General features: G+C 41.1%; 1 protein-coding gene across 4 annotated transcripts in view; it reads left to right on the top strand.

Moving 5' to 3' along the window:
- The window catches only part of ehbp1 (EH domain binding protein 1), a 167,847-nt gene that overhangs the window by 89,500 nt on the left and 61,569 nt on the right, over positions 1 to 16,778 (top strand). For all 4 annotated transcript variants that reach the window (XM_085183552.1, XM_085183553.1, XM_085183554.1 and 1 more), the window contains 3 exons: positions 3,608 to 4,426; positions 5,667 to 5,708; positions 6,804 to 6,950. In XM_085183552.1, coding sequence (XP_085039678.1) covers positions 3,608 to 4,426; positions 5,667 to 5,708; positions 6,804 to 6,950 — 1,008 coding nt within the window. The remainder of the gene's footprint in view (positions 1 to 3,607; positions 4,427 to 5,666; positions 5,709 to 6,803; positions 6,951 to 16,778) is intronic.

The raw sequence follows: 16,778 nt of genomic DNA, 5'->3' as shown, positions 1-16,778 counted from the left end.
TGCAGTACTAGTATGCATTCACATGTATTTGTGGCAGGGCCTAGGAACTTCTCATACATACTTGTTGAATCATATAAAGTGTTATATTGCATTTTGTTTATATTTATATAGCAGTATCTTACTGTAATAAGCATAGTGTATTTATGTAAATGCAGTCATCACACATACAGTGATTATTAACATCTATATATTTTTAAAAAGATTTATTATAAATCCCAACTATATAATATATTCAATTCATTATCCCTCTGCAAATGTGATGTTACGTTCTTTGTTTCCATTTTTTCATGTTTCACTTATCACTTATTCACTTATTTAACAGCCACAAAATTTGTATCCAGTAGATTTTGTTCGGCTCAGGACTAAAAACAGAATGGAGAATTTTAAAAAGTGCCAAAGGCCCATAGGAGGGGATTTCGCTCGTTAGTAAAAAAAAAAAATAATAAAAATAATGATATAGTTATAATAAGACTCATTAAAGCTTGATAGTAGATTATTTTATTAAATTTCCTGGGCCAGCCGGATCTCCTCAGCTCTTTATTTTTTATTTTATTTTATTTTATTTTTTTATTTTATTTATTTTATTTTATTTTATTTTTTATTTTATTTTATTTTTTTTTGAAGAACCTGTGGTTCTTCCTAAATGGAGCCACACTGTTGCGCTTGATATTTGCTTTACCTTACAGTATAAAGTGCTTTACGGCAACTATTCTTGTGATGTAGCACTATTTATTTGTGCAGCTGGATAGTGTAGTGGTAAAAATACACACCTCTAGAGTGGGGGTCGCAAGTTCAATCTCCCCCATGCTAAAAACCAGCCCTGGAGTGGCGCAGCTACGTTTGCAGCCTGTCTGGGTGACATAAAAGTGGCTCAAGCCATCTTTTTTACTCCCTATAACTGTTTCAGCCCACTATGAGTATGCTCCAATACGGTTATATTTACAGTTAAGCTAAACATGCGTTTTAAAAGTTATTTTAAAAAGTTATTTTAAGCAAGAAATAAGTGAGAGAGAGGTACATTGTTATTTCTGGCATCTCTGTTTTGGTAGTTTTGTTGACAATTACAAAGTATTGCCACTTTAATTTTTTACTTTACTGGAGATGCTGTACTTCTGTGTCACAGACTGCAGGCTACCACCTTTGAACACCATCCTCTTAAAAACAACAGGGCTTTGCTCAGTAGTCATCATTGTCTCAGTACGATACAACCAATACTTTTCAAACTGTAAGAGAAGATATAAGAAGAATAAAGCATGACACTAAGGTCGAAAAGACTGTAGCGCATGTCAAGACTAACATCGACCCTGAAACAAAACCCAGCTCGAGAGCCTCCCCCCCGACCTCTTCCTCATGCAGCTCTCACTTTCTCCCACTCTCACGCTTTCCTTTCTCTCATTCTTTCATTCTGTACCTATTGAGCAGCAAAGTTGTCGCTCTCTTTCACAGCCTACCCTGGGCAAGAGGGGAACAATGCAAGCACACTTTGCTCCCCTGAATACGTGTTAGAAACCCAATCAGGCCCTCTTATTCGTCATATTCTTTTCTCTTTTTTTCTTTCACAGTCCTGTCAGGGAAAAGGGACGGGGGGGCTCGCAGCAAAGGCAAACGCCTCTCTGTTCTCCCTTTTCTTTTTTTCCCGCCATCTCTTCTTTTTTTCCTGCTTTGTTTTTGTGTACATACACTCACATGCGCCTCATTTTCCTGTGTGAGTATACTTATTCTACCCATGGTTAGTTTTTTAAATCAATAGAAATGAACCAAACAGGTGAGAGTGGAAAAACAGTCCTTCTACCAATTGATTGTAAATTGAGAAATGCCTCAGGTATATGAACTCTACAAAAGCATGCATACATGCCATAGTTACATCGTAAACCATGTACTTTCAACATCTCTTAAAGGAAAACCAGCTGTACAGGAGCATCAAGGAAGTAGCCACTGTGATGTCAATGAGTGATTTGTGATTGCCTCAAGTTAATCCCTTTGTTTTTGTTTTTTGTTTGTGTTTTTGACAACCAGAAGTTACCTTTTTTAGACACCAAAAACACTGTGAGGTCCACCTGTGTCACCATACCTGTCTGTGAAATTGGTCTTGCCCCTGATAATTCAGACTTTTGGTCTTAATGCAACTGAAATATGCAAGTTATAAAATAAAACAAAAAAACCCTCATCTGCAGTTTTTGTAAAGTGCGAAATTTGCTATAGAAAGACTGCATTGTACCAGGCTGTAAACATGCTTATATCTGTGACTAAAATTAGGCATTTTAACATGAGGGTCTACCTGGCTTTTGGGTCCAGCCTGCTTTTGTCATTAGAGAAACATCATTTTTTTCCGTCCTGGCTTCATTTTTAGCCCCTGCGGTTGCAGCTTGGTTAGAATCCACTTTTACCTTCTTATAAAAACACCTCAGTATATATAGGATGTGGTTTGACAGACTTGAGAGCAATTTCTGAGTTGTTCCATGCATAGTCACTACATAGGCACCTCTAACTACTGATACAGTATGATTTAGTGACCAGGCCAAAAATATGACTGAGACTACACAATTCAGAAAAGAGCTTTGAGGTTTTCTCTTAGTAGGCTTTCAAGGTGTAAAGAGTTAACCAACAGCTCAGTAGTAGAAAGGCCCCATGTGAGAGTAGTGCAGGTGCACATTTTTATCCAGGGAAAAACCCACTGGATTTTTTCCACACTAGTGAGAGTGGGTATGAAGCAGACTATCTCCTGCTGTGTGCTACATGTGAGAAAAGCCAACTTTGGACCGTATCCCGACCTGCTTCTTACGATATTGTCCAGAATAAAAGTGAAAAAATGTCTCTAGAGGCTAGTTTCACAAGAAATTGGAGACTGAAGAAGCAGAAAAGAACTGAAAATTGTAAATGGTTAAGCAGGCGCTTCAACCATCAAGGAGGGTTTGGTGGAAGTCGGGGGGTTGATAGACTGAGCAGATCAACAGAGGCAGTGAAACAAACGGGCGCTGCAACAGGTTGGAATTAGATCAACACTATCAAGCAGGCCAGATACAAGCTGCGATACCTGAGAGAGATGGATGACGAGGTTGTGTGTGCGCAGGAATGGAGGCTGTGTGTTTGTGTGCTGTTAATCTATTTATTTACCTGTCATTGGCTGCGATAATGGTTTTCATCCCTTCTCTCTGTGTCTCTCTGTCTCAGTCTATCTTGTGATGGGGGATTGGTTTTTCGTGTGTCGCTTGATAATCACACCTGTATTTTCTCATCAGACTCTAATCAGACCAATTACACGCGTGACGGAGAGCGTGGGCATGTTGATGCAGGGGAGCGATAAAGACACACACATACACACTCACAGACACTTCGGGATTAAGCTCTCTGTCTTGGGGTATCTACGTCCCTTATCGGGGACAACCATCCCTGACGTGGCCTGTCAGCAGGCATGCCAAAAGTGTCGCTCACGCACAAACACATGCGAACACACTTAGGTCATGTATGCAATGCACCAAATATAATCTATGTCTAAAAAAGAAAGCATGCCTCTCCTGTCTCGCTATTTACCCTTTGATCCCTCTCTGCCCTCGTTGTGATGAAGAATACTCAAAAAGTCTGTCTATTCTCGTACTTGTTTCGATAGGCATATGACGGCTTCGCCAGCCTCGGCATCTCTCGTCTCCTGGAGCCATCCGATATGGTGCTGCTGGCCATTCCTGACAAACTAACAGTAATGACCTACCTGTATCAGATCCGGGCCCATTTCTCTGGCGAGGAGCTCAATGTGGTGCAGATAGAGGCCAACAGCAACCGCAGCACCTACAAAGTGGGTGACTTTGAGACTGATACAAATGCATCAATAGACCAGGACAAGTTCTACGCTGAACTGAACGATGTGCAGCCCCGCAAGGCTGATTCTCAGGCTGCTGTTTCTGCCAGCGGTGCCACCACTGAATCTAACAGAGCTGAAGCTACCGAGGGAGAGGTGAAGGAGCAAGGTTTGAAGGCCGAGGTAGGAGCAGTTTCGGCCAGCTTGTCGACTCCAGCGCCGTCGCAGTCCTCGCCTCCTGTCCCATCACCGCGCACAGTATTAGTTTCCACAGCAACAAACTCAACCTATGTGATGGCGTCAGGCTCTGAGGACAGGGGAAATCTACAGAAAGCAAACACTTTAGACCTTAGTGAGTTACCACAGCGAGTGGAGAGGGAGATGGAGAAGGAAAGGCAAAACAAGGAGGAACCAGGAGAGCAGAGAGGAGAGGGAGCTCCCGAACCAGCGTCCCCAACCAGGAGAGGAGCTTCTTTGTCCCACTCGCCACCCCATCCGAAACTGGGCTTCTCCTACAACAGGGATGCCGACCTCATCAAGAAAAAGAGGGCAAGCCTGCGTCACTCAGAGTCTGAGCCTGCATCAGATACCAGCTCTTCTCCAGTGAATCATACAGATGCCCCAATCAAACAGGTAAATACACATGAAGCCTAACATTTCATACTTTATACTTTATTAACACACTGTAGTGTTTCCTGAATATTGTAAATATATGACGTTGGAAAGTAATCAACTAAATTACACACAACTAATCTTGAGTCCAGTGCCTTAAAACACCTCTGGGTCAGTCTGTATGATCTGGACTAATTCTAACTGCTTAATGCAGGTATTAAGATTCTGACAGCGTTTGCGTGCAGATTCCTGCTTTTCCTCCTAAATGAATTGTTCTCATTTTTATCCTTGCACCCTGAATTTGATTGAAACTTTCACAGCTACATCAGTCAAAGACAGAGGATACGGTGAACATTCATTCCCTTCTGACGCTCGCTAAGCTTCAAATCCCGACCTCGTTGATGCGGTTGCAGAGATGACCGTACTGAAACTCTCCCGTTCTGCATTAGATGTTGTCGTCAGCTGTCTTGTAGCCGAGAACCAGACGCGTCTGGGCCGAGCCTTTAACACGTGGCGACTATGAAAGGCACTGGGAGAACCCCCTGCTTTGACATTTCATTATATTTTTCATTATATTTCTCATCCCTGCAGTTGATGGCAGTCGCACCGTGACTGCTCAGGCGTGGTGATGCTTTGCACAGAGCACACATCATCTCGTCTCTCACACACACCCTGTGACACACACCTGTATGTGCGTGTGTGTGCACAAACACACTGAATGCACCGCTGTCTGCGTTGGTTAACCCCAGATTACTGCTTGTTGTTTACAAGTCGAAAGGTCACAGGGCAAGCGGGGGGCTATGACAGTCATGACATCCCATTTTGATCTGCTTTTATCTAGTTAGCAGGATGTATCCAGGCCAGATTTGGGGTAATATTGCTAAATGTAAAAGCTCTGCTTACAATACACCCAGATAAAATTCTGACTTCAGTGTGTGGTTTGCTTATTTGCCAAAGCCGTCATGCTCTCCACACAAATGGACCCAGACAGGGCTATGAGCCCAGGTTCCCCTCAGAGAGTGCATATCATAGGGAACATACCTGCTCCTGGATTAGAAAAGCATAGGGCTGAATTAATCCCCCACTTGCTGCATGTCCAGTAAAGAAATGTGAAAGCCGTTTGTGTGATAGTTTGCTGCTGAAGATAAACACATCACTCACCATTCTAAACAACATTATTAGTTTCATTCTTCTGGGGAAATACTTTGAAAATTAGGAGTGCCTCTTTGACCACTGCAGTCATGATTTATTTTCTTTTTAGGAGCCACGACCTGCCCCTGTGTCTAGCCCCCCAGCTGAGAAGGTGAGTATGGTTTAAAAGAAATGGATTGTTTTAGTACTTCAGACCTTGATTAGCAAGTGGTAAATTATAAGGAGAAGCTACCTTACATAGGAAGTGGCCGCAGTCTTGAGCAATAGGGCAAAAACACAGACAGTTGGAGATCCAAAGGCTGAGTAGTCATTCCTGTTATACTTCTTTAAAGTCCGCTTGAAGTCAACTGCCTGGGTCCATGCATAGGTGGTGTATTTTGATATAAATTCTCAGTGAACAAGTCCAGGCAGTCACAAAAACTAAGCAGGCCGGTTGGCATCAGCACGGACCTTTGCGCTTCCCAGGTAGACCCTAGCGGACTCGTGGATGCGAAAAGTATACAACCTCCTTTTATCTTCTGTGACTTATTACCCAGGTGATATACTAGGTATGGATACCAAAGATGATTTTATTTTTATATCATTAAGAAGTTATATTTAAAAAAGCTATATATTATTATAAAACATTCCAGGATTTTTTCCTCTATCTGGCATGCATGCTTATGCTGCATTGGCAACCACCAATTGTTAGAGAAAAATGGTTACTCCACATTTGGTTGGCGAGTGATTGCTGGAGGCTGTCGCACTTCAAACCTCCTTGCAGTTTGTTTGGTCACTAGCGGTTTATGACAGTTGTCACTGGTTTGCCTGGAAGACACTGACTTTTAAAGCGTAAAAAGCTGAAGTTGACCCATTTGAAACCTGTTAGTTTTAGTGGTAATGCACAACAAAGTTTCACTACCGCTCTGTGGTAGAGACAAGTTTGCAGACAAGTCTACATCCTTCATGAAAATCAAAGTTGACCACGTCAGTCTGCTAGCATCCAAAGAAATCACAAGGTTTTTAGTGCAGCACCCGCTTTGCAACCAGTTTCAACTATGGGGAACCTGCAACCTCCAGCAATCACTCACCAATCAACCCTGGAGGTTGCGAGGGGGTCACCGGTCTGTAGGTCTGTGTGATTCAGGCCTGGCCGAAGAAAGCTTACCTTATTTATGGCACAATGTGATTACAATGAACCCTTCCCAGTCTCGGTTACAATAGCTTTAGTTTTCTGAGTGTATTCTCTCTCTTTTCACATGTGTAGAAGGTCCTCTCTCGTCAGGAGGAGTTGAAGGAGAGAGCCAGACTCCTCTTGGAGCAGGCCCGTAGAGATGCTGCGATGAAAGCCGGCAGCAAATACATCTCCAACTCAGCTGCAGCTGCACCAAACAGAGCTGCAGGTGTCTGTGATGTAAGTCCAAGCCTTCCTTTTTGTCTGTGTGGGATTGGAGGTGTTGGTATTGTCCGCTTAAAAGAATGAAATTGTCTCTGTTCTACCATCATTCTGGTAGAGTTTGATCTTCGTTTCATCTGCCCAAAGAATGTTTTTCCAGAACTGTGCTGGGTTTTTTTTTTTTTTAGATGTTTGTTTTTTACTATAGTCCAAGCTGGACTGTCTGGTCTTGAGGCGTATGACTGGCTTGCACCTTGCAGTGAACCCTCTGTATTTACTTTCATGCAGTCTCCTTTTATGGTAGACTTGGATATCGATAAATCTTCTTCCTGGAGAGTGTTGTTCACTTGGTTGGCTGTTGTGAAGGGTTTCCCTTCACCATGGAAATGATTCTGTGATCATCCACCACTGTTGTTTTCTATGGACGTCCAGGTCTTTTTGCGTTGCTGAGTTCACCAGCGCTTTATTTCTTTCTCAGGACATACCAAACTGTCACTCCTAATATTTTAGCAGTTTCTCAGATGGGTTTTTTCTGTTTTCGCAGCTTAAGAATAGCCTGTTTCTCCTGCATGGAGAGCAAAATCTTCCAAATGCAAGCACCTCATACAAACTCAATTCCAGACTTTTTTTCTGCTTAACTGATAATGACATAAGAAAGGTGTTTCGTCACTTGCACATGAAATAACCTTTGAGTCAAAGTAGTCCAATTAAAAACTGAGCGGCACAACTCCTAAGAAAGCTGTACGTCTACACATTAGGCCATGACCATTATGTAACCATTACTGGAATATGTTTAAGTGAACAGGTAAAAAAAAAAAACAAACTTGTCAGTGTCCAAATATATATGGACATAACTGTAGATGTGGACATTGTATCTAAGAAAAGCCCCACGAGTCAGGATGAGGTCTGTGTAGTGAGTAAAAGCTTGCTTGAATATGAGTTTTGTTGTATGGCATCACGTCAGTGTGCAGGGAAAGCTAATAGGGTGACCCCACACCTCCCCAACTTATTCAGCGCCCTCATGTCACTTCCACAGTCTCTCTATTTGCTGCTCACTGCGCTTCCAACATGCTGGAAAAGCTTGTCCAAACTGTCTCATCCTGTGGCAGCCCACTTTGGTGAACACTTTAAGGAAAGGCTTTGAGAAGGAGAGAAGACTTTTCCTTATTAACTTCTGCTGAGACTCACTTACACTCTGCTGTGTGTCCTGAACATGTCAGTGTGGAAAGCTCAAATATGGATGGACTCCTCCGCTCTCTCCTCTCACCATAAACATGTCTCCTCCTCTCTCTCGTGCTCGCTCTCTCTCTGCTCAGACTCTCTCTTTGGTCATCTTGACTCTGCACAATTTTTATGACATCCCCCACCAATTTTGCTGCCCCCTCACTTTCCCCTGAACACTGAGTAAATGTTGTACACAAACACCTGTCAGCAAAAGTACATTCATGGTAAAAAAAAGAAGAAAAAAAAAGAAGGGGGCCAGAAATCGCTGTAGCGAAGCAAACTAGACTAGAGAAGATGCGAGTGAAATTGCCAGCTCTGAACTGAGCACGCTCCACTGAACATAATATACTGGGAGGAGGGGGCACACTGATGAACCAGGAGTTACCCTGGGAAAGCACTGTGGTCAAATCCTCCGTTACGTTTCCAAATATTTCAGAGAAAAGGAAAGGGGGAGGGTTAAGAAAAAAATATGGTCTTGTGAGAATTGTGACGACAAGGGATTTGAGGGTAAAATGAAATAAATACCTTTTGGTAATGAAATATCTAAAAGGCAGCAGCCGCATGCCCCTGCGTTTGCTCCCTGAGTCCTTAAAGAGAAATATGCCCTTGAATTAGATGTTTTTAAAGTGTGTATGTGTGTGTTGTCGGTGTTTGTTCATGTTTGTGCGCCGGCCACAGGAATAACCAGTTCGGCATAATCTGAGGAAATAAACGAGGACCTTCCAAGGACTGGGAGCCGTTAAAAGTCTTCAGTGGAAGAAAGCAAATTAAAAGAGTTTTTCAAAGCTGTTGCAGTGCTGATATATTTCCTTAGCCACAAAAAAAGGTCCTCTTCTGTCCCTTGTTGTCTGGCAAGATGGCGGACTTCACTTAGATTAGCTCCTTAAAGTAGGCAAACCCACCCCTCCACTCTTTCTCTCTCTCCTCCTTATTTCCTCACTCATTTCCAAGGACAATTGGTTAATAACCCCTAAACACACACTTACTTACACATACACACACACACTCCTCTGCATAAAAAAGGAAGGGAAGCAGGAGGGGTGGGAGGGAGATATTGAATTGTTTACACTTTTTTTAATAGAAAACATTGATCAAAGGAATACGACTGGCCTCGAGGCCAATGTGCTGATAATTGTTAGTGATTCAGATTAGATTACTTGATGTCTTGTTTTGATTAGCATGAGTGTGTGTGTGTGTCTGTGTTATCAGCTCGAGAGGCCCAAGCTTTTCCCATTTAACTCTCCATCTGTCTAAGTAGGTGCTTTGCGGTTTAGCATGCATAAGGTATAATTTAATTCAGCTAAAGCAGGCTTCGTTCTTCAAGGGAAACGGCTAATGTGAGGGAAAGGTGGGGCTTACATTAGCTGCTTTAGCGTATACCTTTCAAAGCACAAACGACAAATGAGTCATCAGGTGTCACCTTTTAACTGAAATCATGTCGTACACAAAGCTGCAGGTGTCAGGATTTTTATATGATAATGCAGTTCTCTTTTATCGAAAAACCGATACTCCAGAAAACTCATAGTTTTAGTGCTAATTATATTACACTGGTCAGCAGTATTTCAGGAGTTGTCTTCAGAGATAAAATGAGCTATTACTTATTTTGTCTGCCAGCTCCTAAAGAAGTTAGAAGTTAATTCATTCATTTTTAAGTGATTTAATTTTTCCTGTTTTTACACTTGTGCACTGATTAGATCAAAAAAAGATCAACTCAGGTGAGATTTAATATAGAAATTTAAAAAATCAAAGCTTATTCAGCTGCCGGGCCAGGCCAAAATGTTGTCTAAGTGGGATGGTGTGAAACAGCGATTAATTGGAGATTGATTACCCAGAGTGTTATGACATACAACTCAAATGTTAAAAAAAAGCAAACGTTATTTATTATTTAACACTGTAGGACATCCCTTTGAGTGTTGAGACTAGTTATGTTACTTAGGTTTTAGGTTTGAAACCTTCTTTCCCCACAGCTAACACTAAATGTGACAGAAACCTCAGAAACATAGACAAACTGATACATGATCACACTCAGCTATACTAGCTATCTGTACTAAAATCAGGTCTTCATCCATTCATGTGAACATAGCACGAACAATATGTTAGACACTTGTTTGCTCTGTGTGTGTGTGTGTGTGTGTGTGTGTGTAGCCCTGTTCTCCTGACCTATGCTCTCCCTCCTGCCATCCCTAATTGTAGCCCACAGTCACTGCTTCTTTCATCTAAGGTCACAGGTTCCTCTCTTTCTCCCTGCCTTCTCAGTCTTTCTCTCTCCTCCTCACTCCATTTCTCTTTCATGTCAGATTTTTGACTTCGAGCTCCAGTTCTTTCCTTTCCCATCTCTTTATTTATCTCTGTCTGTCCTCTCTCTGTAGTCTTTGATGGATGACCAGTACTACTAATTGTTCTGTGCTCACCAGCGTTGGCCTCACCACCTCCTCCTCCTCCTCATAGGTGGCCTTCACAACATATCAGTAATCAGTGGTGCAGATGTCTTGTAATGTTGTAATGTCACTACCCCCTACCTAAGCAGTAGCCAAATGGGTAATTAATGAGCTTTCCTAAAAATATCTAGACTTTTTTTTTTTTGTCCTTAGTCCTGACATCCCCAGTTTTGGTTTTAGTCTTTCTTTTGCTCTTTAGACTTTCCCACTGTTATTCTTTTAATAGGAGGTGTGTGTGCGTGTCTCTGTGTGTCTGTTCACTTCAGGTCTTCTCATCCATTAGCAGATGAGAACAGTAATTTCACACCGGCCTGGCCAGGCTAATTATCAGGATCCACACTTGGTTTGGGGAGAAGTGTGTGTGCATGTGGACCCACAAAGCAAAATGTGCAACTATGTGTGTTCCTTTGCAGAAAACTGTAAAGCAGAAATTTGTGCGTGTGTGTGTGTATGTGTGTGTGCAGATTTGTAGCACCTGTGCATATTTGAACGTCTTTTTTTATTTTGTGTGTGTGTCTTTGAGTATGTGTGTGCTTTGCTTGTGGAATGCGTTCAAGAGTGCACGCAAATGCCTCGGTGTTTTCCAGGTAAGAGAGTTTCCCTGCTCACTGACTCGTTGTGATTCCTATAATTGGGTCCCGTTTGATTTTTGCCGACCAGCACCCCAACCACCTCTTCCTCCCCTTCTTCCCCCATCACCCCCCTTATTCCTCTTCCTTCTCCTCAGCAGTGGAGAGGACTCCTGGGTCTCTGCTGTTGTGACCTGTGGGTGTTGTCATTCACTCCCATCTGCTGTCTGTCCTCTCATTCTGACTCATCTGTCATGTCCTCCTTTCTTTCTGTTTTAAATTGGGGACCAAAACAAAGCCCTCTGGCTGAACTGTGATGTATGTAAAAAAAAAAATGTAATTATTATTATTCAAAAAAAAAAAACAATAAAGAAAATATCCAAGAGCCATTAAAAAGGTTACCTTTTACCCAAGGCCCTCTGACTGAACCTTGTGTAAAAGTTCCTTTAAAAGAAAAACACATTGTGTGTTATTTATTTAATTTCATATATTTCATTATAACAGGTTAGTATTTTGTCTTTCCTTCCTTCCTCTTTATTTATTTTGACATTTGGGACCAAAACAAAGCCTTCTGGCTGAACATTGTCATTTTTAGGAACCTTTTCAAATGCCGAACATGGAAGTTGTGTGTGAGTTCTTCCTGTTTTATTTTGGAAGCATTACATTCAGGTCCTCAGTGGCCCATTATAACAGGTCCCTTCTTTTTACATAAACTAAAATAATCCTGAAAAAATAATCTTAGTCCTCACATCTTCTGATTTCAGTTTAGTTCTCATGGATTTGACCATTGAAAATGCAACCAGTAAAAGGTTGTCTGTGCAGCAGAAAGAGGAAAGAAATGTCTGTTTTGAAAATGCAAATATGGCCATATGCACTCTCCTTTTTTGTCCACACTTTATGTCCACACACTGTTCTTTACCCCCCTCCTCCTCCTCCTCCATCTACTCTCCTTTTCAGCTTTCTCCCACCAGTAATAGTTTTTCTCCAGGTCTCATTTTAATGTGGCTGCAGTGCCTTTCTTCTCCCAGTTCTCATTTTTTCCCCTCTTCTCTTCTTCCTCTTCTTCCGTCCCTCACCCCCTCCTTTCTTCTTCTTGTTCTCTGTCCTTTTTGAAGAATCTGCCCCTAATGAAACTAAATAGTTTGGTGGGGAGTTTCTTTGGACTATGTGTGCGTGCTTGTCTTGGAGTGTGTGGGTATGTGTCATGGCCGAATTGGCTGGAGTGGAGATCAAAGGCAGTCTCTAAATCGAGTGTGTGTGTGCGTGTGTGTTAACGAGCAAGAGAAAGACAGCTCTCTGAATTGCATCACAAGAGCTGATCAAGCCATCAGAGAAGAAAGCGGTAACTCACTTACACTTACATACCTCTCCTGAACACATGTACCTCTCCTCCTTTCTCTCTTTGTTATATTGTTCACGTTTGACCAAGTGGAAGTGTCAAATGTTTTTCATGTCCATCGTCTAACACTGGTGTTTTGCCTTTTTTACTTTCTCCCTCGTTTTGTTCTGCTTTGTTCTCTCTATTTTATTCATAAAGTATCAAGTTTAGAGAACGTTTAAAAATTGATGCAAAACAAAGGCATTGTGACTCAATGATGTGATCTTGGTCACAATGCAGAATGGTTATGTAGGATGCATCATGATGTCTGCGTAACTCAAGAAAAAAATAGACTCAAAAAAGTCAAAAAGGACCTGCATATTTGTTCAACGGTCCGTTTCAACAGTATAGTTATGGCACTTAATTGTATGCATAGGCCTAGCCAATGTCTGCTGGCTCCAGCTCCCTGGCTCAGGACAGTTAAAACAATCGGGCCTCTAAAATCACTTCACTCAGAGTTTTTATGAAGGTAAAATCTGTCCATTGAGGCCCATTTTCTTTTTGTGAAGATGAAAGCGTATATATAAATGCTGTTAAGTCGATCCTTTGAAAATGGGAATCTATGGGGTTTGGTTTGCTTTTTAACAATAACAAACTTGTTTAGTAAACAAAGAAAGAAAGAACAATGCAATAAACAAAATATTCTAAATAAATGAAATAACAATTAAGACCAGAAATTAAAGTGAACTTTTTCAGTCGGAGGAAGTCTGAAACATGGAAGCCTTAGTGATACACAAAGGATATTAAAGAGAAACTGATCTGGCTTTTTTAATGCATCATTTGAAGTATTTGGAACAGTACTGAGGAAAATTAATCTGTTGATTAATTTAAAAAAATTATCTGGTACGAATGGGTTTGTCAGACATGGTACAATGACCTGTTACAAACTGCTTGCATTGTATTTTAACAGCTATTTTGACTAACAACTGTTATCACTGGACCTGCACAAACACACCAATCTATCTGGAATAAGCTATAGTGCCTCAATGAATGTCTCCGCCTCAACCCCGGCACTTTCGAGAACTTTCTTAGGAAGCAGTAGTGGAACTAACACAGGCCATAACTTCTAAAGTGAGTTCTGTTTTCTTCAAAAGGGGGCAGGGAGTTGATCTCATGTTCTCCGTTTCTCTATTACTATGTTCCTCCGCCGCCTCCTCTCTCACCCCTTCACCTTTTTTGTCTCTCTCTCCCCAGCAATTATCCTGTCTATTTAAAGGGCAGAACCTTCCCATCATACTCTGTCAGAACGACAATCTCCTCTGACTTTTGTGTGCATGTCCCCACTCAACCTGTTCTACCTGTCCTACTGTACAAGTGTCCTTTGTTAAGTATACACACCGGCTTACACACTGTGCTGAGGGCAAATTGTTAATTCAACTATGGAACCACAGTTAAACAGAACTTTAAAAGTCAAACACACTAACGTATTTGCTCATTATTAAAAAATCAGCTGAATTTTAAACGCACACCTTTGTTCTTCTGCATTTGTGCCACATACTCAGTACTTCAAAACAATATTCTGTTGTATACAAACCATATGAATTTTTTTTCATGCAAAATGCCTCCTGTGTCATTCACACATGATTCCACTGCTGCTTCAACTGTTAACAAGTAAGAGATACCAAAAAGAATTTGCACATACAGTATGTATAAACAAAAACTAGATTTTTATATTCTCGAACCACAGATCATTTTGGCTCTGTGCACCACCACGGTGGATTTTTAATCAGACAATCAAGGTATGATTGAAATTCAGACTATTCGCTTCAATTCAAGACATTTACCAAAAGTACTGCTTTTTTATACATAGCCCACCACTTTCAAGGGCTCAAAAGTAATTGAACAAGCAGGTTGATGGCCAGGTGGGCTTGTTCCCGCATTCACTATTTAATGACACATGAAGAAGATATAATATCTGAATTGATTCCACTTTTGAACTTACAGTTCATTGCGCTTTTCTAGATCTCTCAATGAGGACTAGAAATGTCAGTGCAAGTGAGGGGGAGTTTGTAAGTATGAAAAAGACAAAATAAACTCATCAGAGAGACAGTAAAAACATGAGGAGGAGACAAATCAATAATCTGGTACTTTCTCAAAAATAGGGAATACACTGGCCAGCTCAGAGACACCCCAAGTCCTGAGAGACCACAGAAGACAACAAAAGTTCATGATAAGAAAAAATACTTCACAACATCTAACCAAGTCAAGAAACTTTGACATTGTCAAAGTCTTAAATCAAGAGATGCCTTCATGAATGCATATAGAGAGGATTTAAAACAAGATTTAAACTACTAGACTAGTTACACTTGAGGCTAAGAAGGGCAAAAACAACTTAAAGAGACCGCACAGTTCTTAGTAATCGTCAAACAGATGAAACCAGGATGAACTTGTAACAGAATGATGTCAAGAGACACATATGGAGGAGGAGAGAAATGGCTCATGATCATGATTATCTCAGTTTGTCTGATTACGTCTGAGCTCCTGACAATAGGAGACTATGTATAAAAATATCTGTAATTTCTAAACCTTTAATGGAATACTTGTGTTAAACCCCTTGAATTAAAGCTGAAAAACTTCAATCTCATCTTGATTATCTGATTTAAAATCCACTGTAGTGCAGTATTTGTAGCACCGGCTATTGTCCAAATACTTACGGACCTAACTGTACTTAAAACCTCAGACATCACTCCTGCATCTTTGCAGTTGCACATAAACACACAGTTAAATGTATACACTGACACACAGGTGCATAACCCGCACTCCTGCTCAAATTCCACGCCGACATCACTCAAATTTATATTTATGTACATATAACACACACATACAGGCACACACAGACCCCTATCATGGGCACGCACCCGTCGAATCATAATTAGGCTGTGTCCTGGTTCTTTGATAGCCATGTACAGTGGCTCTTCTTTATCTTTATCAAATGCATTGATCGCTGTGGGCCTCGCACGCCCATTGATCCGCGCACTCTGTCTGGAGCCAGCCGATAAGCTCTCCCTTTCCCTCCCTCCCCTTCTTCCTCTCTCACTCCCTCTCCCTTCTTTTCCATTTCTGTTTTTACCTAAATTTGAGGAAAAATATTAGATTTATTAATTTGGTAATATTGTCAAAAAATACTGGCATTGCACCTTTCAGTGGAATAAACAGATAATTAAGCCAAATAAAAATCTCTGCTCTTTGTTTAGATGTTTTTTGTTTTTTTTTTAACTGGAAAACCACATTTCCCATAAATCCCACTCCTTCCTGTCACCAAGAGGATGATGATGTTTGTTCCTTTCCACCTTAATCTGCTCGCTCATCCCAGCATATAGAGCTGTAAATACCTGCATTAGCTGTGTTTTACTCTGAGGATAACATTCCAGAAAGGATCTGGGAAGACTGGCCTTTCAGCATCTTTGTAGATGTTGAAGTATTAGTTATCAATCCATCCCCTTATAACCTCATCCGTAACCATAACTTCATTATATTTGTTGTTGATTAAGTATTGCTGAGTCACCAGATCTTATATATTTAGGTGTTAAAATGATATGAGCATACTATAATAGATCATTTTAGTGTTACTGAAAATATAACAAATATTTTGTAACAAGTAACAGATGGCTGTCTAATAAAATCTAAGTTTGTGTTTTCTTTAACAATACTTTGCATAGAAACTATTAAAAGTCGTAAAAATTATAGTGGACTGTATCTGTGGGCATTCCTGTGTGGTTGCTTGAAGGTTCATAAAGATGCTTTCTGTATTTAGTGATGTTTCGACTAATTTGTTGCTGAATAATTATATTAAATGACATTTCTTGTTGTGATTATCATAAGTAGGCACATGGTGATATGGTAACAGAAAATCAGAGTTTAACAACTAACTGATTTCTACCTGAATCTCTGTGGCTTTTAAACATTGTTGAAGAGTGTGTGATTACATGACTCTTTGATTGGCTTGGTGTGTGCATGTGTGTTCTGTGGTTCTTTAGTGTGAGTGTGTGAGTCTGGACAAGATAGAGACCTAAAGCACCTCTTGACTGTGAATTAGCCTGTCATGACAAATGTCTGGAGCTGCATGACTGGCTGCCAGACTGGCTGGCTATCTGGGAGGTTGGCAAACCCTTTTAGATAGTGATTGTGTGCGCGTCCCTTAGTGTTGGTGTGGGTGTGTGTGCGTGGCATGACTGTGTGCCCACGCCAGGTCTCTGTACATGACCAGTGGTGCGTGCCCTCCCTCTCTCCCTCCCTC

The sequence above is a fragment of the Neolamprologus multifasciatus genome, chromosome 13 (genome assembly GCF_963576455.1).
Source record: "Neolamprologus multifasciatus chromosome 13, fNeoMul1.2, whole genome shotgun sequence".
NCBI classification, from domain to species: Eukaryota; Metazoa; Chordata; class Actinopteri; order Cichliformes; family Cichlidae; genus Neolamprologus; species Neolamprologus multifasciatus.
The sequence above is the reverse complement of the archived record's forward strand: the minus strand, read 5'-3'. Positions and strand labels throughout refer to the sequence as shown.